The 25,270-nt window shown below is 45.4% G+C and overlaps 2 protein-coding genes across 3 annotated transcripts in view; both read left to right on the forward strand.

The window, feature by feature from the left end:
- Positions 1-11,724, forward strand: part of si:ch211-236d3.4 (protein FAM107B) — a 22,130-nt gene extending 10,406 nt beyond the window's left edge. For both annotated transcript variants that reach the window (XM_020655217.3, XM_020655218.2), the window contains 3 exons: positions 5,537-5,735; positions 8,087-8,249; positions 8,408-11,724. In XM_020655217.3, coding sequence (XP_020510873.1) covers positions 5,537-5,735; positions 8,087-8,249; positions 8,408-8,524 — 479 coding nt within the window. In that variant the 3' untranslated portion in view covers positions 8,525-11,724. The remainder of the gene's footprint in view (positions 1-5,536; positions 5,736-8,086; positions 8,250-8,407) is intronic.
- Positions 11,725-13,360: 1,636 nt separating this feature from the next.
- The window catches only part of pik3c2b (phosphatidylinositol-4-phosphate 3-kinase, catalytic subunit type 2 beta), a 39,933-nt gene continuing 28,023 nt past the window's right edge, over positions 13,361-25,270 (forward strand). The window contains 4 exon segments of the mRNA XM_065955422.1: positions 13,361-13,662; positions 23,398-23,941; positions 23,943-24,341; positions 25,078-25,118. Of these exon segments, the coding sequence (XP_065811494.1) occupies positions 23,480-23,941; positions 23,943-24,341; positions 25,078-25,118 (902 nt within the window). The 5' untranslated portion in view covers positions 13,361-13,662; positions 23,398-23,479.

Raw genomic sequence — 25,270 nt, forward strand, 5'->3', positions numbered from 1 at the left:
AACAGCGTTTGTACAGATTTCATTGGGTCAGCAGGGGGCAGCGGAGCAGGGAAAAGGTTCAATCCTCGCCTTCTTTTTACTGAAACAATCATTCAAATGTAAACAATCGACATTATGAATATTAATATTTCAAAAGAGATCAAATATACCCGGTGCAGTATTGTCTCCCTAAAGAGAGAGTGAAGTCAAACTCCCTCCAGGTTTGTTGTTCTCAGCTCTGTGTTCATGCTGACAGGACGTTAGTACTGACCCCACCTGGGGGAAGAGAGACGACCCCACCCACTCAGGGACGCTGTTTCTAGGGGCATTATAACGGAGTGTCATCGCGAGAGTTCGACTGAAGGGGAACAAAGAAAAGAAAATATTTTCTTTGTTCCAAACGCACAAACAGATAATAATTGAAGCTAGTTAGATATGCATATTGTCACGGGAAATTGATCTCAGAATCTTGTTTTCAGATGTTTATCAGCATTTGTCTGAAGCTCTCACAGACGCTCGCTGGTGAAACAGGAAGGAAGGAAGGGGGAAGTGTGGTGACAGGAAGTGAGGGGGGAGCTGAGGGATGAAGGAGGTGTGTCCAAAGAGAGGGTTTGTTTTGCTCTGAAAGTCGCATAGTGAATATCATATTTGTTTAGTATGCAGTTGGCTAAACCTACTCACCAGTGCGTCATATTGTTTAAAAGCATCCTCACTTTAGTTCTCTAGTTATTACTTTCTTGCAAAAAGCTTTAAATATGGAGCAAAAAGTCGAGTAAAATCCAAATTGTAACTTCACGCTGCTCGAGTAAAGTGTTCTTTGCACGTTTGCCATTGTTCTTTGATATTCTGCTGGTGTTGTTTTGTGTTTTTCAAACCTTTCCTGAACAATTCCAGTCCTGAGTCATGTGTTGGAGAGCGCCGTGGTGCTAACTGTTCATTAAAGCAGCGTGAGGTTGGTGTGAGGACGAGCTGCGTGTAGGACGAGGAAGATGAAGTCAGTGTTGGCAGCAGAGATTGACTTCAGTGGGAGTTTAGATCAACACGTTGAAATTCTTATGTAATAAAAGATTTTCAGATGTTCAGAACAATGATGGACTTAAATGTAGGCTGAAGCAGATTTGATGTTTGAGTCCTGGTTTGGTCTTGTTTCTCTGGGCGCACTCAAACCAGGCAATCTGTACCGTGCCTACTTCACCACTAAAGTCCAGTTCATTTGACCCGTGTGAGTGCTCCGATCCGTGCTCATCCACGTCTCCCTTTTTTTCTAATTTATAATTTTTTAGTCGTCCTGTCTTGTAAACTGAGCATGTGTCATGGTCCCATAAAGCCATGCATGTGTTGTATTAAGACGTATAAGAGGTAACTGTGCTCGGGCCTAGTGTGAGTGCGCCTTGAGTCCTGGTTCAACCCAGGTTTGGGTCAGTACTCTCCGTCTATTAGTCCTTGTTTTGTCTCGTATTCTCTGTTTGTTTTAGTCCCTGCTTGGTCTAACTGGTGTTTTGATGATAGGCCCAATATTCTGTGCTATTTGACGCTTGGGTTTCAAAAAACACCCTGAAAAAGATTTGTTTTAAAAAAAATACCTGCCCACATGTGGACTAGGCCTTAGTCTTGTTGGTCAAGTGTTCTCTAGCCCTGGTTCTGGTGTTTTAGTCTTAGTTATGTCCAGTAGTCTCCATTGCTTTATCCTTGGTTTGGTCCAGTTCCTGTGGTGTTTTGTTTTGGTTTGACTCTGTGGTGTATAAGCCACAGTACCGTATTACCTGGTACGGTATATGTTGTGATGTTTTGGTCTCGTTTGGTCCAATTCTCTCTTGCGTACTTACTGGAGTCTATGTCCTGGTTGGGTCCAGTATTTCAGGGTGATGGAGTCTTGGTTTTACGCAGTTTTCTTTTGGGTTTAAGTCCTTGCTCAGTCCAATAGTTTGGGTTGTTTTTTACCCTTACATTGTTTGGTTGGTTGGGACTTTAGGACGTTCAGGTTGATCTGTAACAGATTTCAAAGGGTTAAACCTCCAAAGATCCAAATAAAGGAGGAGATGTAACCATCGATGGACACATATTGACTGGGAATCATTCAGAAGTTGTTAGAGGTTATTGTTGTAAAATAACGCAAAAATAATCTGGAGGAGATTTTTACACCTTAAATATTTTATGTGACATAAGACGAAGGGTAGGTGTGAAGAGGGTCTCAGTTCTGCTTTGGTCCCATATTCTAGTGTTTTTAACGCTAAAACAAACAGGATGGTTTTTCTAAGAGCTGATCAATAGCTGCACGGTTAGAACATCCCACAAGTTTATGTTGCAACAGGTCACTTAGTGACCCGAGTGTTTATGTAAGAGGAGAGCAGAGACTTTAACCCTCTGTGTGTTTGAACAGTTATCAACGTGATCTGTGATTTACTGACAGAAAAAAATCTATTTAGTTAAATATCACCTCCACTCAGCTGTTTGTTCTTTTTAATACTGCTTTAGTTCAGATTGCACTCAAAAGAAAATTTAAGTTGATATGTTGAACGTAAGAATGACAGCAGCATCATGAAGAGGTGGTGCAACTTGATAAATGTTGGAAAAGTTCTGTTCCTGGAGTCCAATCAGACCATGCAGGATGAGAATATATTACATTTCTATGACGGTACAAGTCATCAAAAGGCTTTTTGGTATCAGATTCTCTGCAGCAGGTTGGATTTGATTTGATATCTACATTGTGATTTTATTTCAGGATGAATGAACGAAACAGAAAAGACATTATCTCCTGACATTACTGAGTAACACGATCACATTTCCTCCTGGCAGAGGTGGAGGCAGACAGTCTTCCTCTTGCAGTTATCAGACTGAGGCAGAATCACAGCTTCTAGTTGTAACCAGATAACGGGGCTCTCACGGAGACGTCGATGGACTACAGAGAGGGCTCAGTTTGCACGTCCTGTCTGAAATCAATACGAAAACCACAGAAAATCTCAGAGTCCATCAAGACTTCCTGCAATCAGCTCTGAGATGAAATGAATTGAAGAATCACAGATTTAATTTAGATGAAAAGAAAACTGCAGCACCAGAGAGAAGAGCTGCAAATGTTTGATCGGATCAAAAGCAAAGAAAAGACTCTAACCCGACTGGAGCTAACAGGTCATCAGACTGAGACCTGGTCCTGATCCTAACAGGTCATCAGACTGAGATCTGGTCCTGATCCTAACAGGTCATCAGACTGAGACCTGGTCCTGATCCTAACAGGTCATCAGACTGAGACCTGGTCCTGATCCTAACAGGTCATCAGACTGAGACCTGGTCCTGATCCTAGCTAACAGGTCATCAGACTGAGACCTGGTCCTGATCCTAACAGGTCATCAGACTGAGACCTGGTCCTGATCCTAACAGGTCATCAGACTGAGACCTGGTCCTGATCCTAACAGGTCATCAGACTGAGACCTGGTCCTGATCCTAGCTAACAGGTCATCAGACTGAGACCTGGTCCTGATCCTAGCTAACAGGTCATCAGACTGAGACCTGGTCCTGATCCTAACAGGTCATCAGACTGAGACCTGGTACTGATCCTAACAGGTCATCAGACTGAGACCTGGTCCTGATCCTAGCTAACAGGTCATCAGACTGAGACCTGGTCCTGATCCTAACAGGTCATCAGACTGAGACCTGGTCCTGATCCTAACAGGTCATCAGACTGAGACCTGGTCCTGATCCTAGCTAACAGGTCATCAGACTGGGACCTGGTCCTGATCCTAACAGGTCATCAGACTGAGACCTGGTACTGATCCTAACAGGTCATCAGACCGAGACCTGGTCCTGATCCTAACAGGTCATCAGACTGAGACCTGGTCCTGATCCTAGCTAACAGGTCATCAGACTGAGACCTGGTCCTGATCCTAACAGGTCATCAGACCGAGACCTGGTCCTGATCCTAGCTAACAGGTCATCAGACTGGGACCTGGTCCTGATCCTAACAGGTCATCAGACCGAGACCTGGTCCTGATCCTAGCTAACAGGTCATCAGACTGAGACCTGGTCCTGATCCTAACAGGTCATCAGACTGGGACCTGGTCCTGATCCTAGCTAACAGGTCATCAGACTGGGACCTGGTCCTGATCCTAGCTAACAGGTCATCAGACTGGGACCTGGTCCTGATCCTAACAGGTCATCAGACTGAGACCTGGTACTGATCCTAGCTAACAGGTCATCAGACTGAGACCTGGTACTGATCCTAGCTAACAGGTCATCAGACTGGGACCTGGTCCTGATCCTAACAGGTCATCAGACTGAGACCTGGTACTGATCCTAGCTAACAGGTCATCAGACCGAGACCTGGTCCTGATCCTAGCTAACAGGTCATCAGACTGGGACCTGGTCCTGATCCTAGCTAACAGGTCATCAGACTGGGACCTGGTCCTGATCCTAGCTAACAGGTCATCAGACTGAGACCTGGTCCTGATCCTAGCTAACAGGTCATCACACTGAGACCTGGTCCTGATCCTAACAGGTCATCAGACTGAGACCTGGTATGGATCCTTTGCATGACTCGTGCTCATTCGAGCTTTTAGGATCTTTGTATACAGACAAACAGTTTAAGAACTAGTTGTATCTGGTGTGTATTGATTGTATATCATCATAGGTAAAGCTGTTGGTCTTGCACAGTGAATCAAAACCTTCCCCTCACTGATGCTCTGGTGTCTGAAGTCTCTGCAGCCAGGATCAACATCTGGAGCGCTGCGTACCTGAACGCATCAGACTGGAGGCCGCTCCACCGCTCATTTCATTTTTGTGAAATATGACGCAGCGGCATGTCATGTCAGTCTCCAGTTGCACTTGAGAAAGGGGTCATTGTGTGGAGTGAACTGTATGACATCTGATCTCTGACTCCCAGAATATCTGAGGACTCGGATCAGATGCCCGTTAATCTGTCCTTTCTTCTCCCAGACAAACGGGGACAGTTAAGACTTCCCTACAAGTCTCCCTGAAGCATTGGTTATGACACAGAAAGAGCAGGTCCAGCTTGTACTCTTTGTTGTATCATCTGAAGATGTTTTCACACGTGCACTCCGATGTGTCCCTAAAATCTCCCCGACTCGTCCGTTCATGCATGACCCTCACAGCGTGGAGATTTCTCTTTTGGTGCGGGGGAAGCATGACGGGAACAGACTCTGCAGGAGATGGTGATTTAATTATAAATTTTTGGGCCTTTAATGGAGACACAGGACAGTGGATAGAGCTGGAAATCAGGGAGAGAGAGAGAGAGAGGGCAATGACATGAAGGAAAGGAGCCACAGGTGGGATTTGAACCCGAGTCGCCCGCCTGCAGGACGCACTAACCACTGCGCCACCAGCGCCCCGTTTGTTATATTCTTAAAAGTGACCCGTCATTTATCCACCATGAGAGAGAAAAATCTCGAGCAGGACCAAGCTACTTAACCAAAAGCCGTCTGTTCGAGAGCTGGCTAAACACTGAAGCTTCAGTGTTCACCAAACGCACAAAAATATCTGATGCTTTTGTAAGCGGTGTCATTCTTTAAATGTTTAAAGATTTTTCTCCCTGTCTTTGTGTCTGTAGCATCGGCGTATGCAAACCTGCAGCAGCACCGTCCTGAGGGCAGGAAGCCGTCCCCGGTGTCCGGCTACGTCCCCCAGCCCGACTACCTGGACGGAGACGAGGACGAAGACCTCATCAAACCCAAGAAACTCGTGAATCCTGTGAAAGCGTCAAAAAGTCACCAAGAGCTTCACCGAGAGCTGATGAGCAGCTGCAAACGGTAACAGAGCTGCGTGTGGCGTCATGAACTGCAGGATGTTTATAAGGGGGCGTGTACTTCAGCCAGGTTCATGTTCAGTTATTAAACATTTGAAAAACTAATTCTGGTTTAAACCTTGGGTCTTTATACATATTGTAGAGTTTCTATGACTTGTAGCCGCACCCTCCTCTCTAGAGTGGATGCTCACACAGGTCACCATGTGGTGGACTCTGAAGCTTCAGTGTTTATCCAGCTCTGCATGGGTCTGTAAACCTTTCTGTGTTCTAACCTCTCTCCATTTTTCAAAAGCATCTCCAATATTGATCCTAGTTTGAGCACGTTTCTGCTCGTGGAGCTTATTAGAAACATGCAGAGGCTTTTTAGGTCGGGTACAATCACTTCTATCTGAACCACTTCTCTTGACCGCTTCCATCGCTGCAACACCTGTTGACCTGATAACTGCTCTCATATCTGACAAACCGAGGGGCGTCCAAAACGGCCGTGTGGGGGCGTGTCTTAAAAGCGCCTACCTTCTCTGGTCCAAATAAATCCAGAGCATTCAGGAGCAGAATCTAAAGTTAGAAGGAGGACATACTGGCTGCTGCATTGTTGTCAGAGAAGCCAGCACTTCAACATAGCATGTTTCCTTAATGATCAGAGAGTAAGATACCTTTATCATCTCACTCTCTACACAGCTCACTGATTGGATCTTTAAATAATAAAAAAAATATCAGAATTAACCAGTCGGATGAAACAATCTACTGGAGCAATAATAAACCTTTTGTCCCTTTAACTGTCAGTAAAAATACAGAACCAGAGTTTAAGAGTAGTGAAATGAGGTTTTGACATCCCGACTTTAACAGAAGTAAATCGGCTGCTGCCTCCGTTTGTCCTCTCTGACTTCATCTCTGACTGAATCCTGGAACGCTCTCATCATGTTTCAGATGAGCAGATTATTGTGGGTTAACGACTTTAATCTCTTGATGCAGCGCCGGATAAAAATATGTTTTTCAGTCTGAGATCACGCAACATCAGCTGACTGCCACACGTTGTCGTTTGACCTCCTGACCAATCAGAGAGCAGCATTTGGGACAAGCTATCTCAGAGAGACTCATCGGACTTCCTGCAGGCCACTCTGCATCTGTCTGCCTCGTCTCCACCGCCGAGCTCAGACGGTGTGAAGTCTCCAGCAGACGCTGCTAAGCAACAGCCTCACACCTCGCAGGAGTGTGGCGCCGAGGATGCTGGGAAAGTTTCCACATCAACTTCACACAGTCGCTCATTCACACTCAGAGCCTTAACACTACAGGCAAAGCGAGGTTGGCTTTTTCTCTTCGGTTTTAACATTCAGGAGGGAAAGTGAGGCTGGAGGAGGCCAAGAAACAAACAAATAAATCACACAAACAAACACACACACCGAGCATCAAGAGCTCTTCATCACTCAGGCGGCAGGAGGACATGAGTGGAGATAGTTTTGTGGAAAAAACTAGAGAAAGTTTCTGTGAATGAAAAAGTAGAAGATTCTGTTCTGCTGAAAAAAAGCCTGAAAACAAAAAAGCCAAACTCATGTAGCCTCCTCTGAGTTAAATTTCTCTCCTGCAGATTTTACACCCACATAAACTCAAAAAAGGAAACATTTCAGACGTTAAATCGTAAAATCCTGAAAGTCTTCCAGTGAATTTACGTCTTTTCATCTGTGAGTTTCTGCACTATTTGCCGCTCTCTTTAATGTGATGTACAAGTTGATTAAACAGGGCTTTTTATTTTTGTAAAGGGACAGTTTGGATTTCAATCAGCTGCTGCAGAAACATTTGAGCTGTAGGAGTCTGCCCTCTTCTGGCAGAAACACAGATTACAACACATTATCTGTTTTACACTCTGTTACTGAGAGACATGCTTCTCACACACAAAGGCCTGAAACACTTCCTTGCAGGGTTTATGTCTCAGTCTGCTGAAGGAGCTCAGAGCGCCCACAGTTTTATTAATTTGCCTACAGAGAAACTCATCATTGAATCTTAAATAAAACACAGTGTGTTGTAACACTCTGTCTCACTCTCTCTCTGTCTCTCTCTCTCTGTCTCTCTCTCTCTCTCTCTCTCTCTCTGTCTGTCTTGCTCTCTCTCTCTCTCTCTCTCTCTCTCTCTTTGTCTCTCTCTCTCTCTCTCTGTCTCTCTCTCTGTCTCTCTCTCTCTCTGTCTGTCTTGCTCTCTCTCTCTCTCTCTCTCTCTCTCTGTCTCTCTCTGTCTCTCTCTCTCCCTGATTTCCGATTTCCAAAATGTTTTAGAGCATTATGACTCTTCAGTCAGGCTGATTCTTTCTTACATAATGTTGATGTGCCGAACGTTTAACGTATGTCGTGTGTGTTCATTCAGCGGCGGGTCGAGTACGGTGGAGACGAAGCCAGAGCTGCAGAGAGTTCTGGAGTCGAGGAAACGAGATCAGATCATCAAACAGAGGAAACAGGAAGACGAAGCTCGCAAGAAGATTTCTCCTCTGGAGGCCGAACTGCAGAAGAGACACAAGAAACTGGAGGAGGTAACACACACACACACACACACACACACACACACACACACACACACACACACACACACACACACACACACACACACACACACACAGAGAAACCTTAAAAACAAAGTGTGATTGTCGTCTCTCCGTCTTCCTGAGTTTGTCTCTCTTTCTCGTTTCAGATGGAGAAACAACAGGAGAAGGAGCAGGAAGAGAACATGAAAGCTCCAGAGTTCGTCAAAGTGAAGGAAAACCTGAGACGGACGTCGTTTCAGGGAAAAGACGAGAAAGAGGTGTAGAGACGGAGACGCTGTCCATCAGAGAAAACACTTTGACACGTGTACAGGTCAATCAGAGACACACTGTGAGGACTTCTCACTGCACGCTGAGGAGACACTGAGGAGACGCTGAGGAGACGCTGAGGAGACACTGAGGAGACGCTGAGGAGACGCTGAGGAGACTTTGAGGAGACGCTGAGGACATGAATACTCTAAAGACAATAAGTACTCTGAGGACTCTACGATGACTCAAACACTCAAAGGACAACCAGAAACACACTGAGAACATAGAAACACTCGAGGGCCTTAGGACACAATGAGGATCCTTTAGGGACACACATGCACTGGAGACACATTTAGGACTCACTAGGGACATAATGAGGACAAAGAACCACAATGAAGACTAAAAACACAATAAGGAAACATTTATTTCACACTGAGAGCTCAGACTCTAAAAACACATTGATGACACTCTGAAGACAAAAACACACTCATGACAAAACAATACAAAAAGACACTTTCAGACTGAGGACAAAAACACACAAAAGACTCAAGAAGGACAAAATGAGGACATCAAGTGACAATGTGAGGACACAATGAGGACTGGAACACTGTAGGGACTCACTGAAGACAATCTGAGGACACAAACACACTTTAAGGGAACCGAGGTCACCTGAGGACAATCTGAAGACACAAAGGCAGACCGACGACACGTTGAGGACACTCTGTCCAGATGCTGACAGCTGCAAAGGACAGCTGTGATGTTTGTTTTTGTCGCTCGCTCCGAGACTGCAACGCTTAAAGGAAACTTACATCAATCGAATGTTTGATGAACTTGAAAGAGAAGGAGCAGAAACTGAGGTTTTTATGTGGACGACAGTTGCCATGGAAACGAACAACAACTCCTCCAAAGGAAGAGCTCTAATAACAGATTGTAAAGTTTTGATTTATTGTGAAGGCATTTCCACTCGTCAAATGTGTTATCAGTGTGTTATGGAGACACGCTACGTTTTGATGATTCCTCAAACGAGCTAATTTACGATATCCTGAGAACACGGTGGAAATTACAGTAATTTACTCATCACGGGAAAACTGACTTAAAACAAATGTTTTGATGCACAATAGCTTCGACCTTCTGTAGATTTGAATCTCAAGAATTTAACTTTTTTTCGAAGCACCATTAGATTAATATTAAGACTTGAAAAAGTAAGTGTGAGAGCAGCCATCATGATTATGACTTTCTTATTTTTTATACTTTATTGTGTTTCATTTAAAGGTCACATATTCTGTAAAATCCTCTTCCCCATGTTCCTCTAACTCTAACATGTGTCTCTAGTCAGTCTACAAACCCCCCAATGATGAGAAAAGTCCATCCTCTCCGTCTTCTGCCTGCCCCACTTTTCAGAAAATGTGTGCTCAAACAGGCCGTTTGGAGATTTTCCCTTCATGACATCACAAAGGGCAGTAGCCCCTCCCCCAGGTGGGTGACACTCCCACAGCTAGGTGTTTGTTCTGCCCTCTGAGTCTGCCTTCTCACCGTAAACAATAGGACATGGAGTGAGAAAGACCGAGTACAGCCAAGCCCTTCCAGAGAGGGGGCGTGGTCAGACACAGCTCATTTACATATTTAAAGGTACAGACACAGAAACAGCCTGTTCTGAGCAGGGCTGAAATAGAGGGGTTTATAGACATGATCAAATACAGGATCAGAGTGGATTTAGAACAAGAAACTTCACACACATGTTTTGAGGAGCTCTGACACTTATTTAAACTGAAGAGGAAGAGGAGGATATGTGACCTTTAATAAAGTCATAATTAACATCAAATTAAACGTAACACACAGGTGTTTACAAGATTGCTTTTTAAGTCAAATTTCTCACAATGACAAGATGGGTGTCTTGTTCGTCATCGGTTTTCTGCACTGTAAGGAGAATGTTTTGTATTAAATGTTGCGTTGTTTAAATTGTCAGGAATAAGAGGGGAACATTTTGAAAAGTGTTTCTGCACGATGGAGAGGAAGGAAACGTCTTGTGCCTAAATCTCATCGGTGAGATTTGTCAGTATTTCAGGAATCAAAGCGTCACTAAGCTGCACGGGAACAAGAGGAATAGTTTTCATTTATCCGTCTACACATTCACGTAGTGTTTGTATTGATCAGGTTTACGTCTCATACGGGATCTTTGATTGTAATTAAGAGAGAATGATTTCGTGAAACATGGAAGTCATTCTTATTAAATGTTTTTTTCTCTTGTAATGATAAGACAGTATTATATAATATAGTAAGGTCATATTTATGAGAAACAGTTATAGCTGTGAGAAATCCTCCTGTGAAAGTTAAAGGTGGAGTCAGTAGAAATGTAAACAAAACATTCAAACTGGGCCCCTCCTCCTGGGCTCAGAAGCTCCGCCCCCTGCAGGAACCGCAGGAACTTTTTCATGGTTCTAGGAACTGTTGGACCCCTCCCCCTTTTTTATCGATTCCGCACCTCAGGAACTAAGAACTATTTTATTTCCTAGAGCCCCGTTTAGAGGAACCTCTTCAGCTCCTGCTTCAGAGGAGGTAACATGGTGGTGTGAATGCAGAGCTCCCTAAAGTGTGAAGTTCTCAGGGAACGTGGATAGTTCCTCTTCAAAAAGTCCCAAGAACTGTTTGTTCAGACAACACCTATTGTCCACGTCCGTCTTATTCACCGGTTTTAATTCATTCCTAAACTCACCTGCTGTGCTGTCATTGGCTGGAGGAAACACACCAGCTCCGCCTAGAAACGTCCCGAGTCAACCAGAACAAAGCAGAACAGTAAAATCCAGTCAGACAATGGAGCAGCTTCACTTTAGGAGAAGTCTGTCTTTTATTTTGAAGGAGAAGTCTGTATTTTATTTTGAAGGAGAAAGCTGCTGACTCTACCTTTAAAGATTTAAGATTCATAGGTGGTCAAAACATCCGATCTATGTTTCATATTCAGTCTAACGTGTGTTTCTTGTTCTAACTCATCCTGTCATGTTACTGAAGCCTTACGATGATCAGGTTTTTAATGAATCGTACAATCATTGAAATCATACACTTCTCCATTAGAGCACTTTAGACTTTAACAGTAAAACAGACCTGTTTGTATTTGACTTCCTGTTGTGTCTTTGAAAGCAATGTTTTGTTTCTGAGGAACACGTTCAGATTCAAAGCTGGATAATGTTGACAGGAGGATGAATAAAGGAAAATAATCTTCTTTTATTGTAAGAAACTGGCTAATTTTTTTCTGCCCTCTCTGTCGATAGTGACAGTTTCAGGTTTTAAAATTGGTTTAATATCCCGTGATAGACGACCTTTATAACCTACAGTATCCCTCCAACATCCATCCAGCATCTATACCACTCCTGTTCAGGGTCGCAGGGTGCTGATCCATAGTCCGTCTACAAACCCCCCAATGATGAGAAAAGTCCATCCTCTCCGTCTTCTGCCTGCTCCACTTTTCAGAAAATGTTTGCTCAATCAGGCCGTTTGGAGATTTTCCCTTCATGACATCACAAAGGGCAGTAGCCCCTCCCCCAGGTGGGTGACACTCCCACAGCTAGGCGTTTGTTCTGCCCTCTGAGTCTGCCTTCTCACCGTAAACAATAGGACATGGAGCGAGAAAGACCGAGTACACCCAAGAGAGGGGGCGTGGTCAGACACAGCTCATTTACATTAGTATCTGTTTAAATGATGGCGTGAAGTCACATGACCTGAGTGTTTGACCCCAACCCTCCCTTCAGTGTTTGTCATTAACTGCACCCACTGAATGCCTCGCCACCCCACAGCCTGTCAAACGTCTGAATCCTCCAGACGTTACAGATACAGAAACCATGTAAGGGTTAAAAAAACCTGTATTAAACTCTGCAGGGTAAATTATTATTGAATCTTTGTTCTGGAGCTAAATGTTCACTCTTCTTCTGTGGTGGTTTTATCTTCACTGACCTCAGAGCTTCTCAGGGTGATGAAGGCTTTGTCCACCAGGTGTCGCTGTCTGCTCTCTTTTCTTTCTGCTGCTGAAGCTCAGTCAAGGCGGACAGGCTTACCGGAAGTATTTCGACTAACTCGGGTACAAAACCATCCCTCTTCAAATGAATACAAATTAAATTATTAAAAATATATTAAAATGTCACTGGTTTTACTCTCCACGTCCCTCAGTACTATACTTTTCAGCCCATTATTTATCAACAACAGTCGCATTTAACTTTGCATAGCATTGAAAGAAATGGCACCTTTACAAAAACAACACGAGAGTTTTTATCAGCTCAATCACATTTCATATATCTCCAGGTGTAGAGTCATCTTGAAGCCACAGCTGTAACTTGTTTTTTTGTAGTTCATTAAAGAAGTCACGTTTTTGTTGCAGCTCCTAAATGCTGTGCCAAAGTTTAGTTATATCACGATACTTGAGTCACGATTCAATATTGTTGCGATTCCAAACATTATTTTGCAATATATAAAAAAATATAGAGCCTTTTGTGCACACAAGATATTTATTGTAATTCTTTACTTTTTGGTCCTTCAGGGGCTCAGTAGCATTTTCTAACTCAATCATAAAGGAAAAATAAAATGTGTTACAAGTGAAAGATTAATTTAGCAATTCAACATGAGAAAACGAAAAGACCGAAAATAAAACAATAAACAAAACTTAATACGCCAACACAAGGGGTCATTTGAATTAATCTAAATTGTTTTTAGAACTGCTGTAAATTATTTTAGCGTCATTATCTCCTTTTATTAATTTTAATAACTTTTTTTTGAGACGCTGTAGTTTATTTGTGTCTTATTTTGAAACTCTAACCGGACGCGGAATGTTGTCGTTACGTCTGACTTGACGTCATGCCGCTGCCGAGGAGAGGCTGACGCAAAGCCCAGAGCCTCGCCGGAGACCGAGACCGGGTCCCAGAGCCGGAGCCGCCTCGTACAGCGGACTGCATTGTTTCACCAGTTAACGGAGGCGGGGGTCCGGTTCTACCGTCTGAATGTGAGGAGTACCGTCCGAACCGGAGACTGGACACTGTTTATCTTTATTTTGATACCATAACGGATCGGGAATCTTTACTTTGACCGGATCGATGTCATTTTTGGCTGGAAAGTAAACCGCTTTAAAATGGCAACCGCAGCCCGCTCCCGGCGACCATAACCCGAGAGTCAGGTAAGACGTGCTCACCTGGAGAAGAAGCAGCTTGTAGCTAGTTTGACCTGCTGTGATTATGGAAACGATCTGAAGCTTTTTCAAGTTCAGTCCGCTCAGCGGGCTGCTGCTGCTGCACGGCGCCTGTCTTTGAGGTAAGGTCACACCAAACTCCATTCAAACATCCGGCGTTTAAAACATTAACGCTTCCTGGTGAACTTACGTTTCTGTTTTAAAGTGGCTAAGGATTATTTTTGAATCCTTCTGGTCTTCGGGTAAATTCGGCGCTAATACAGCCCTCCTAAATTCATAATATTAGCAAAAGATTGAAGCTAACCCTTGAGAAGTGGTCGGGTAGCTCGACACCGCCCTCAATGGCAGGGTGAGATGTGAAAACACCCGTTAGATCAGAAATACATTTAATATTTCACTTTTAGAACGTAATTGGCTCACTTTGCGCCGATGTGATGAGTAGATCGTGTTGTAAAAGATTAAGTGAATGTTGCATGAGTTGAACGCATCGTTGATTGAAGCCGTGCTAAAGTGGCAGATTTCTGACTGAGGTTTGGTGTGACTCTTTATGGGACTTGGCTGTGTTGGTTGAAATAGTTGCAGCAGGCAGTCGGGAGGCTGCTGGCAGCTGCAGCTGTCACAGATGTTGGGACACATTTCCCCTCTCAGATAATTCTTCCTTTTACTTATTGACGTGTGTGATGTTTGTCACCTGTTTATCTCTGAGCATGCGCAGTTAGCTGATCTGCGTCTCTGCTCTCACTCTTAAACTGTTTTCCGTTTAGATAAAAAAGGTGCAACACCTCACAGTTGAGAGCAGACAAGCTAACAACCATCAGAGCAACCGCAGTGACCTTCCACAGCTCACCCTGATTTTCTATGACGTCATATGCACCTGTCTGGAACAGGTGGATCTGGTAAAGGTCGAGTAATCTGTCGAAATCATAGATGCGATCAGATGTGTGTGTGTGTGTGTGTGTGTGTGTGTGTGTGTGTGTGTGGGAGGGGGGGGGGGGTTCTGTATGCCTAATGCGAAAGTTTGTCAACAGCCCGTGAGGCATCGTTGCTGTGACGTCATCGCAATGGGCGTGGTTATGTATGTCAGATTCACTGTCAGATTCTTTTTAAATCACGGTTTTGTAAAGGTTGAAATACCCTGAAGTCAGATTCAAATAACAGGGCGTTTTATCTTTAATGATCAAACAGGATATCAGCGTTTCCCACGGGATCTTATGAGACTTCATGATGGGGGGGGTCCAGGGGCATGTCCCCCCCAGGGAGAAAAATGTGTACATTTCAAAGTTGAATGCATCAATCTTGTGCACTCTGAAAGATAAGTGAAGAGGATAAACCTCTACTGTGACGATCATTCAGGATTCCACCCTGATAGTTTCACCTGCTAACAACGTCAACGTTAGCTACCTGAGAGGAGTCGGGTAAAAGCGTGTTGAGTCGGGAACATCGTTGGATATAACGCTGGATGTGTCAGTTCATGTCACCAAACTTTCTGACGTCAACATACCGTTCATTTTCTTTACACACCTCAAGCTCCTTGTTAAGTTTTAGTGTCTTGAATGCAGCTCGAGCAAGTCATGGAGGAGGTGGGGGGTCCGGGGGCAGGAGGACTTAGAGGTGGGGGGTCCGGGGGCAGGAGGACTTAGAGGTGGGGGGTCCAGGGGCATGATTGGCTGACTAATTTGGAGTGACAGATGCTTTGTTGAGGCAACACAACTGAAATCGTACGCTTGACTTTCTGGACTTGAGATCATCAGGAAGTGAAAGTCACACTGAGTTATATCTCTATCAGACTCACATCCTGATTTATTCCAGCACCTGCACACACACCTCTGTCCCCTCACCTGTCTCCCCCCTTTAATCTCCCGCCTGTGGAGGCAGCAGCACGCCGTGTTTAAACCTCTCCCCTGCACAGACGACCTACATGTCACACACGCTCCTCCTCCAGCTGTGTGGTCGCTCTTTCATCCAGAAAGTCAGCTTCAGCTTACAGGTGTGTTGAGACCTCAGACTGAACGGGATGTTGGTACTGGTCCTGCTGAGATCAATAATAATCATTAGAACAGACAGATCCATCAGAGGCCATGTTGGTTAGACAGGTGATCTTCAGGTGAGGTCATAAAGACTGATTCAGTTAATACGTTTACATGCACAGTTACAGATTCTGTTCTGTTCCTTCAGAATAAAATACAGACTTCTCCTTCAAAATAAAATGCAGCTTTCTCCTTCAAAATAAAATACATCTTCTCCTAAAGTGAAGCTGCTCCATTGTCCCTTCTGGGCCTCCGTACATGTGTGGTGGTGACTGTGTCTGCAGAGACTCTGTCCTCTCACTGGATTTTTGTTCTGGTTGACTCGAGACGTTTGTGGGCGGAGCTGATGTGTTTCCTCCAGCCAATGAGAGCGCAGCAGGTGAGTTTAGGAGTGGATACAATTCAGTGAAACACCAAGTGGATAAAGCTCGTTCTAAAACGAGGGTGAACCTTGTGTTGTCTTTTACCCGTGGACGTGGAGTTGATCTACTTCCTGTTGGACAGGAAGGTGACAAACACCGACCGTTAGCTTGTGCTAGCGTGCATTAGCTTGCAGTGTAGGTACAAGCAGTAAACTGCAGACTACATCCTGCAGGGGGCGATGAGCCCAGGAGGAGGGGCCCAGTTTGAAAGTTGTGTTTACTGTTAAGAAGCTGCAACGAGCAATGCTGCTGACTCCACCTTTAAGTTGAGCTACAGTTTGAGCTGAATTAGGCCATTTGATTGGACTGCTGTCCTCCTCCCAGTATAGAAGCACAGAGGGAGAATCCACTTCAGTAGGTGGTGATACGTCCTCTTCCAGCTGGTGACTATTGCACCTTCTTCAGGTTGACCTCTGAGGTCACAGAATAAGTTCAGCTGACACAACAAGTCCCCCCGTCTGTCCAAAAGTGCGTGGTTCTCGGTTCTCTATTTCTCATTATGCTTCGTCCGCTACTTCCTCATTATTCTTTTTACGTCATGTCTTGCCTCCTGATACCCGTCTCCCGTCTGACACGCCAACTCTGAAAGATTTTTGGCGCACTCACACCTGGCAGTCTGTACTGTGTTCAAGCAGCATCTTTGTACGGTGGCTCAAGCACAGGTATGTAATGTGGAGTCCCTCTGCACCTTTAAGAAAAAGCTAAAGACCCAGCTCTTTATGAACACCTACTAACTTAATGATGATGGTCTCCATATTATTGATGATGATGATGGTAATGACGATGGTTTTTGTTTGATAACCACGACTTATAAGATGGTTTCTATACTGATTAGAGCTCTCAAGAACTGCCCTCAATGTTGTGCTTTGCCTCTGGTCACTTCCTGTCAGCACCTGTGTGTCCAATCAGACTCAAAGCTGATCGTTTGCTCTTACTCACATTGTTCCCTTTTTTCTAGATCCTTGCTTGTGTTGTTCTTACTCTCTGATGTACGTCACTTTGGATAAAAGAGTCTGCTGAGTGAATTGTAGAATAGAATTGTAGAGATGATGTATAAACGATCGAGAAATCCAAGAGTGATTTGAAATAAGCCACTAAAGCTAAAGTGACAGTTCAATTCTCTGTGTTCTTCATTGTGCCGACTCTGAGGCCGCGCTCACAACGTCATCATGACGTATGAACAAGAGGTAACTGTGATCACCCCCGGCCCGGTCTGTAGCAGTGCGAGCGCAGCAGGCCAGCGGTGGGGGGGGGGGGGGGGGGTACTGGGGAGGGGGGACAATCGTGTGTCGGTACGGAGCAACATGGCCGAGTGAGAGAGAACCCTTCAAGGGCAGTGAGCCTGAAATGTGAAAAAGGGCTTCAGAATAAAAGCTCTGTTTCCAGCTGCTTCTCTCTGCTTCAGTCTACATCTGCACCACAGCTGTCAGAGGGAGAGATGCATTGTGGGTAATGTAAAGGCCGGGTTTAACAGGATTGTCAGTACACAAACAAATCATATCTGTGGCTCGGAGTGCAGAAACTTTAGGAAACTTTGTGAGGGTTGCCAGATCTGACGAGAGAAACAAGCGACCAGGTCGATGGAAACGAGCCCAGAAGAAGTGACTTGGCTCCTCAAACGTTACAGACTCCAGCATAGTGCACTTCAGTGTGCAGGAGATTGTTTGCTCCTCTCCTACACACCTGTCTTATGAAATAGACGTAATGATTTAAAAACTTATTCATCATTAAAATAAGGGAGAATGAATCACTGGACAATTTGATGTCCTTATCTGTTCTTTATATTTAATGTCGATAACATCCTGAATGTGTCTGTGATTGATGTGTGTTGGCATCTGTCTCTGTTGGTAGCCTGTGTGTGTGTGCGTGTGTCTGTGTGTCTGTGTGTGCGTGTGTGTGTGTGTGTGTGTGTGTGTGTGTGTGTGTGTGTGTGTGTGTGTGTGTGTGTGTGTGTGTGTGTGTGTGTGTGTGTGTGTGTGTGTGTGTGTGTGTGTGTGTGTGTGTGTGTGTGTGTGTGTGTGTGTGTGTGTGTGTGTGTGTGTGTGTGTGTGTGTGTGTGTGTGTGTGTGTGTGTGTGTGTGTGTGTGTGTGTGTGTGTGTGTGTGTGTGTGTGTGTGTGTGTGTTGGGGGAAGTGGGGCACAGCTGGTTTGTGGTGTGTATATCAGGCTTTATTCCCTCTGTGGGGGACATATAATGACAGGGAAGGGGGGGACTCAGCTCTGTCCCTCCCCCACCCCAATCATCTATATCCTCCCCTCCCCCCCTCTGTGGGTCGATGATAACACCACACCACCCCCCCCCGGCTTTGAAATGGAGACATAGGTATCAGACAGTCTGCACACTCAGACAGATTACATATAAATAAAAACCACAATAGTGATTCATGTGCCAGCGTCTGCAGCAGGTAAACAGGCTGTAACGTCTGCAGGTAAACAGACTGTAACGTCTGCAGCGGGTAAACAGGCTGTAACGTCTGCAGGTAAACAGACTGTAACGTCTGCATGTAAACAGACTGTAACGGTAACGTCTGCAGCAGGTAAACAGACTGTAACGGTAACGTCTGCAGGTAAACAGACCGTAACGTCTGCAGCAGGTAAACAGACTGTAACGGTAACGTCTGCAGGTAAACAGACTGTAACGTCTGCAGAGGGTAAACAGACTGTAACCTCTGCAGCAGGTAAACAGACTGTAACGTCTGCAGCGGGTAAACAGACTGTAACGTCTGCAGCGGGTAAACAGACTGTAACGTCTGCAGCAGGTAAACAGGCTGTAGCGTCTGCAGCAGGTAAACAGGCTGTAACGTCTGCAGCGGGTAAACAGGCTGTAGCGTCTGCAGGTAAACAAACTGTAACGTCTGCAGGTAAACAGGCTGTAATGTCTGCAGGTAAACAGGCTGTAATGTCTGCAGGTAAACAGGCTGTAATGTCTGCAGGTAAACAGACTGTAACGTCTGCAGGTAAACAGGCTGTAATGTCTGCAGGTAAACAGGCTGTAATGTCTGCAGGTAAACAGACTGTAACGTCTGCAGGTAAACAGACTGTAACGTCTGCATGTAAACAGACTGTAACGGTAACGTCTGCAGCGGGTAAACAGACTGTAACGGTAACGTCTGCAGGTAAACAGACCGTAACGTCTGCAGCGGGTAAACAGACTGTAACCTTTGCAGCGGGTAAACAGACTGTAACGTCTGCAGCAGGTAAACAGACTGTAACGTCTGCAGAGGGTAAACAGACTGTAACGTCTGCAGGTAAACAGGCTGTAACGTCTGCAGCGGGTAAACAGACTGTAACGTCTGCAGTGGGTAAACAGACTGTAACGTCTGCAGGTAAACAGACTGTAACCTTTGCAGGAGGTAAACAGACTGTAACGTCTGCAGCGGGTAAACAGACTGTAACGTTTGCAGCGGGTAAACAGACTGTAACGTTTGCAGCGGGTAAACAGACTGTAACGTCTGCAGGTAAACAGACTGTAACGTCTGCAGTCGGTAAACAGACTGTAACGTCTGCAGGTAAACAGACTGTAACGTCTGCAGCGGGGTAAACAGACTGTAACGTCTGCAGTGGGTAAACAGACTGTAACGTCTGCATGTAAACAGACTGTAACGTCTGCAGCGGGTAAACAGACTGTAACGTCTGCAGCGGGTAAACAGACTGTAACGTCTGCATGTAAACAGACTGTAACGTCTGCATGTAAACAGACTGTAACGTCTGCATGTAAACAGACTGTAACGTCTGCAGCGGGTAAACAGACTGTAACGTCTGCAGGTAAACAGATTGTAACGTCTGCAGCGGGTAAACAGACTGTAACGTCTGCAGCGGGTAAACAGACTGTAACATCTGCAGCGGGTAAACAGTCTGTAACGTCTGCAGGTAAACAGACTGTAACGTCTGCAGCGGGTAAACAAATTGTAACGTCTGCAGCAGTTAAACAGGCTGTAACGTCTGCAGCGGGTAAACAGGCTGTAACGTCTGCAGCGGGTAAACAGGCTGTAACGTCTGCAGCGGGTAAACAGGCTGTAACGTCTGCAACGTCTGCAGGTAAACAGGCTGTAACGTCTGCAGCGGGTAAACACACTGTAACGTCTGCATGTAAACAGACTGTAACGTCTGCATGTAAACAGACTAACCTCTGCAGCGGGTAAACAGACTGTAACGTCTGCATGTAAACAGACTGTAACATCTGCAGGTAAACAGACTGTAACGTCTGCAGCGGGTAAACACACTGTAACGTCTGCATGTAAACAGACTGTAACGTCTGCATGTAAACAGACTGTAACGTCTGCATGTAAACAGGCTGTAACGTCTGCAGCGGGTAAACAGGCTGTAACGTCTGCAACGTCTGCAGGTAAACAGGCTGTAACGTCTGCAGCGGGTAAACACACTGTAACGTCTGCATGTAAACAGACTGTAACGTCTGCATGTAAACAGACTAACCTCTGCAGCGGGTAAACAGACTGTAACGTCTGCATGTAAACAGACTGTAACATCTGCAGGTAAACAGACTGTAACGTCTGCAGCGGGTAAACACACTGTAACGTCTGCATGTAAACAGACTGTAACATCTGCAGGTAAACAGACTGTAACGTCTGCAGCGGGGTAAACAGACTGTAACGTCTGCATGTAAACAGACTGTAACGTCTGCAGCGGGTAAACAGACTGTAACGTCTGCATGTAAACAGACTGTAACGTCTGCAGCGGGTAAACAGACTGTAACGTCTGCATGTAAACAGACTGTAACCTCTGCAGCGGGTAAACAGACTGTAACGTCTGCAGGTAAACAGACTGTAACCTCTGCAGCGGGTAAACAGACTGTAACGTCTGCATGTAAACAGACTGTAACGTCTGCATGTAAACAGACTGTAACCTCTGCAGCGGGTAAACAGACTGTAACGTCTGCATGTAAACAGACTGTAACGTCTGCAGCGGGTAAACAGACTGTAACATCTGCATGTAAACAGACTGTAACGTCTGCAGTGGGTAAACAGACTGTAACATCTGCATGTAAACAGACTGTAACGTCTGCAGTGGGTAAACAGACTGTAACATCTGCATGTAAACAGACTGTAACGTCTGCAGCGGGTAAACAGACTGTAACGTCTGCAGCGGGTAAACAGACTGTAACGTCTGCATGTAAACAGACTGTAACCTCTGCAGCGGGTAAACAGACTGTAACGTCTGCATGTAAACAGACTGTAACGTCTGCAGCGGGTAAACAGACTGTAACATCTGCATGTAAACAGACTGTAACGTCTGCAGTGGGTAAACAGACTGTAACGTCTGCATGTAAACAGACTGTAACGTCTGCAGTGGGTAAACAGACTGTAACATCTGCATGTAAACAGACTGTAACGTCTGCAGCGGGTAAACAGACTGTAACGTCTGCATGTAAACAGACTGTAACCTCTGCAGCGGGTAAACAGACTGTAACGTCTGCAGCGGGTAAACAGACTGTAACGTCTGCAGATGGCAAAAGATTTTCGTCAACATTGGATTGTTTCAAAACCCTTGGTATCGGAAATGTGTGTGTGTGTGTGTGTGTGTGTGTGTGTGTGTGTGTGTGTGTGTGTGTGTGTGTGTGTGTGTGTGTGTGTGTGTGTGTGTGTGTGTGTGTGTGTGTGTGTGTGTGTGTGTGTGTGTGTGTGTGTGTGTGTGTGTGTGTGTGTGTGTGTGTGTGTGTGTGATCTGCACATAAAGGCACGCTTCCTTCTACAGCTTCAGGATGTTTATAATCTCACAGCTGGGACCTTGATAATGGCAAAAGGGTTCACAGAAACCGAAAGAGGCGGGGCCACAAACAGTGTACACAAAGAGGAAAAGGTGTGTGTGTGTGCATGTAGGGGAAAGAGAACTGAAACAAGGATAGGAGTCCAGAAAATTCTTTTAGATTATTTGTTAGAAAGAAGTGGTGACAAATAACCTGCAAGAAATCCATTCCTTTAAATAGTTTCCTGATCAAACGCTCCTTCTGCCTGACTCTCTCATCGGTCTCTTCAAAGACACCAGACTCCATTTACAGAACCCTTCATTTGACCCCGCAGCAGAGCACAGGAGCTGTTGTTCTGCAGCTGCTTTGATCGGTTGCTTTGTGTGTTGTTGTGACTTTGGTGTGTTTAATGGATAGAGGCTGCACAATAATAACACAAACAAACCAGTGAGGCCGCAGACTGCCACACACACTGCTGTGATGTGAGAGGTCAAATGACTGTTTTTGTGAATGGAGTCTGGTGGATTTAGAAGAGAGACGAGAGACAAGACAAAGCCGTGTCCTCTCACTGCTTTGTGTCATTTACAGACACGTCATTAACTGCTCTGATAAATCCAGAGGGGGGTGGGGGTGGGGGGGGGGGGGGGGGGTTCTCAGCTGCGTCTTCCTCCCCACATGTCACTTCCTCCTGATTGTGTTGTTTGTGTTTCCTTCATTCCTCCAGGCTCCGGTTGCAGGTTTGTCGGTCAGAGATGGTGATTCTCCAGATCTCTGGTGTGGGAGGGGAGTTTGAACTTGGACGTCTCTCTCAGCCTAACAGACGCTCGCTGGCATAAAAAAACTGAAGGCTCCTCGACGAGTTGTCACTATACCAGATTTATAAACTTTGATACAATACTAGGAAAACTCAAACAACATGGATCCCTGTTTCAATACCATGGCAACAAGAATAAATGTCCTCAGCGTTCATATGGCTTTGCCAACATATTTGTGCATGTGGAGGAAGCTTGTTAATGTCATATGTTGAAAAAATCAAAACCAACATTAAAAACACACCTGGCTGTGGGTTCTGGAGGTCTTGCATGAAGTGTTTGTGCGCTCAGAAGAAAAGCGCTGCACTACCATCCGGTCTCTCCGATGCCTCTACTGTATGTTTTATATTTAGAAGTGATAAACAGACGAGTCATTGAAAGGAGGAGAGCGTTTCCCTGCAGAGTGTGTGGGACTGTCAGAAGAAGACGTAGTGCACGGGGAGATTCTCCTCTAATCTGTCTTCTGCTGTACTGTCGTTTCTATCAGATGAAAAACAAACGTACATGAAAAAAATGTTATTTCAACTTAATCCAGAAGTTTAGTTTGGCGGCTGCTTGGTTTGTGGACCGCCAAATAAATAACGAGGCCACCATGTGCAGGCTGCTGGACTTCAGGGGAGCTAGGGGACAGAAAACAAACAGTTTTGACTCGACAGAGGCTAAATATTGAAAATAGCTTGACATAATATTAATTTGAAATTGTCTCGTTGACTCTGAATGAATGTCTGACTCCTCCTCTCATTTCTCCTCCTCCTCAGCTGATCCCCTGCAGCTCCATGCGTCCACGCCGGCTCTGCACGCCGTCCAGCTGAGCTCCTCCCTCCCTCCTGCTCCGGCATCATGTCGGCAGCTCAGACCCAGAAGGAGAGCAGCGAGGCGGGCTGGGGCTGCCTGGAGGCTCTGGGTCTCAGCCAGAAGGAGCTGGTCTTGGCCGAGGCCCTGCAGATGGAGTACGACGCCCTCTCCAGACTCAAACAGGACAAGAGCGACACCGGGACCAGCCAGACCCCCGGTCCTAGAGCTCACAGCCAGGTCCGCTCCAAGACCCCCAATCCCACTATCGAACGCCCCAGGCCCATCCCAAGCCAGCCCTGTCCTTCCTCCATAGGAGGAGGTCTGCTGAGAGGCCTCTCTGGGTCAGACCCCTCCCTGAACCAACCTGGAGGGTCACAGTCTCCGCCCTCCATCCCATCACGGGCGCCCCCTACTCAGGGGGGCTTCATCAAAGAGTCCCTTTACATCCTGGACGGTCCGGACGCCAACAAGTTCAGGGACAGCTCAGGAACTGGCCTCGGGGACTCACACGGGGTCAGGGTCAGGGTTTCTGTCTAAAGGCTTCCCCTCTCTTCTTGACGACGTGCCCCCCGCCATCCCCCCGAGGAATCCCCTCCCCCATTCGTCAGGCTCAGAGAACCCCTTCCTGCCCTCTCGAGGGTCCACCATGCCCCGTGACGTGAACTTGTTCACGCCTGATGTGGATCAGCCCAAAGTGACCTCAGGAGAGCTGAACTATGACATCATCAACGACTCACTGTCCCGACTCAACGAGAACCGACAGGGGCCCCGAGGTCGGAGGGCCAATGGGGACCAATCAGGGAAGCCTGTTGCTCGGAGTAAGACCCTCCCCCCTCAAGTCCCACCCAGGACTTACGTACCTGTTCCCAAGAGCAACAAGAACCAGCGGCGGGTTTCTGCAGACCCGGTAAGAACCTGAGAATCAATCTGGACACCTCAACAACGGATTCTGTTTCCTGTTCGACCAAAGTTTAGAAAAATATGAAAAAAGTTTTTAAAACTGTTAAACTGTTAAGAAAAGTTTAAACAGTTTTAGATGAAGTATCTGAAATCTTTTGAAATTTTCCTTAAAATTTCCCAAAAAATTCTGATGAAATTTGAATTTAATAATTAGAATTAGATATTTATTTAAAGTGTCAAAATATTTAAATTCTACGTAAGATTTCGAACATTTTTGACAAAATTTCCAAAAAGTTTTGGTGGGAAGTTAAAAAAAAAGAAATCTCAAGTTTTAAAAACTGTCGACTCAAATTTTGAGGAAAGTTTAAAAACTTCCAAACAACTGTTTACTGAAAAAAAGTAACAAAATGACGAGTTCATTCATTAATTTAACAAAAATTTAACAAAAAGTTAAACAAGTTTTGACAAAACGTTGGGGAAACCTCTGAAAATAGTGACTAAAGTTTCTTACATCTTCTTACATGAACAGAAGATTATGTCAAGATTTAATGTTTTAATCGCAAACGTCTTCCTTGTTAGAAAACAGAGAGTCACCATGACGACGGATACAACCTTTGATTCCCGGTTCTTGTGTCACCGTTTGTTTTCATTCCTCGTGTGTTCCTGTTCATTTCTAATGAAGTAAACACAGGTGTCCTCCGCTCAGCGCTCTGTTGATGTGTGTAAACCGATCACACTCACAGTCGGTCAGTAAACAGTCCGACCAGCTGGAGCTGAGGCGACGGCGAGATTTTACATCAACAACAAACCTGCAGGTTACTTTGTGTTTGAAACTCCCCCTCGCACTGAAGCTTCTTTAAACCTTCATGTCGGTTAAATCTAAACACTAAAATATCAGCGCCACACAATCTGTAACAGGTCGGTTCATGTCACATC

Source organism: Labrus bergylta, chromosome 5 (genome assembly GCF_963930695.1).
Source record: "Labrus bergylta chromosome 5, fLabBer1.1, whole genome shotgun sequence".
Classification (NCBI taxonomy): Eukaryota; Metazoa; Chordata; class Actinopteri; order Labriformes; family Labridae; genus Labrus; species Labrus bergylta.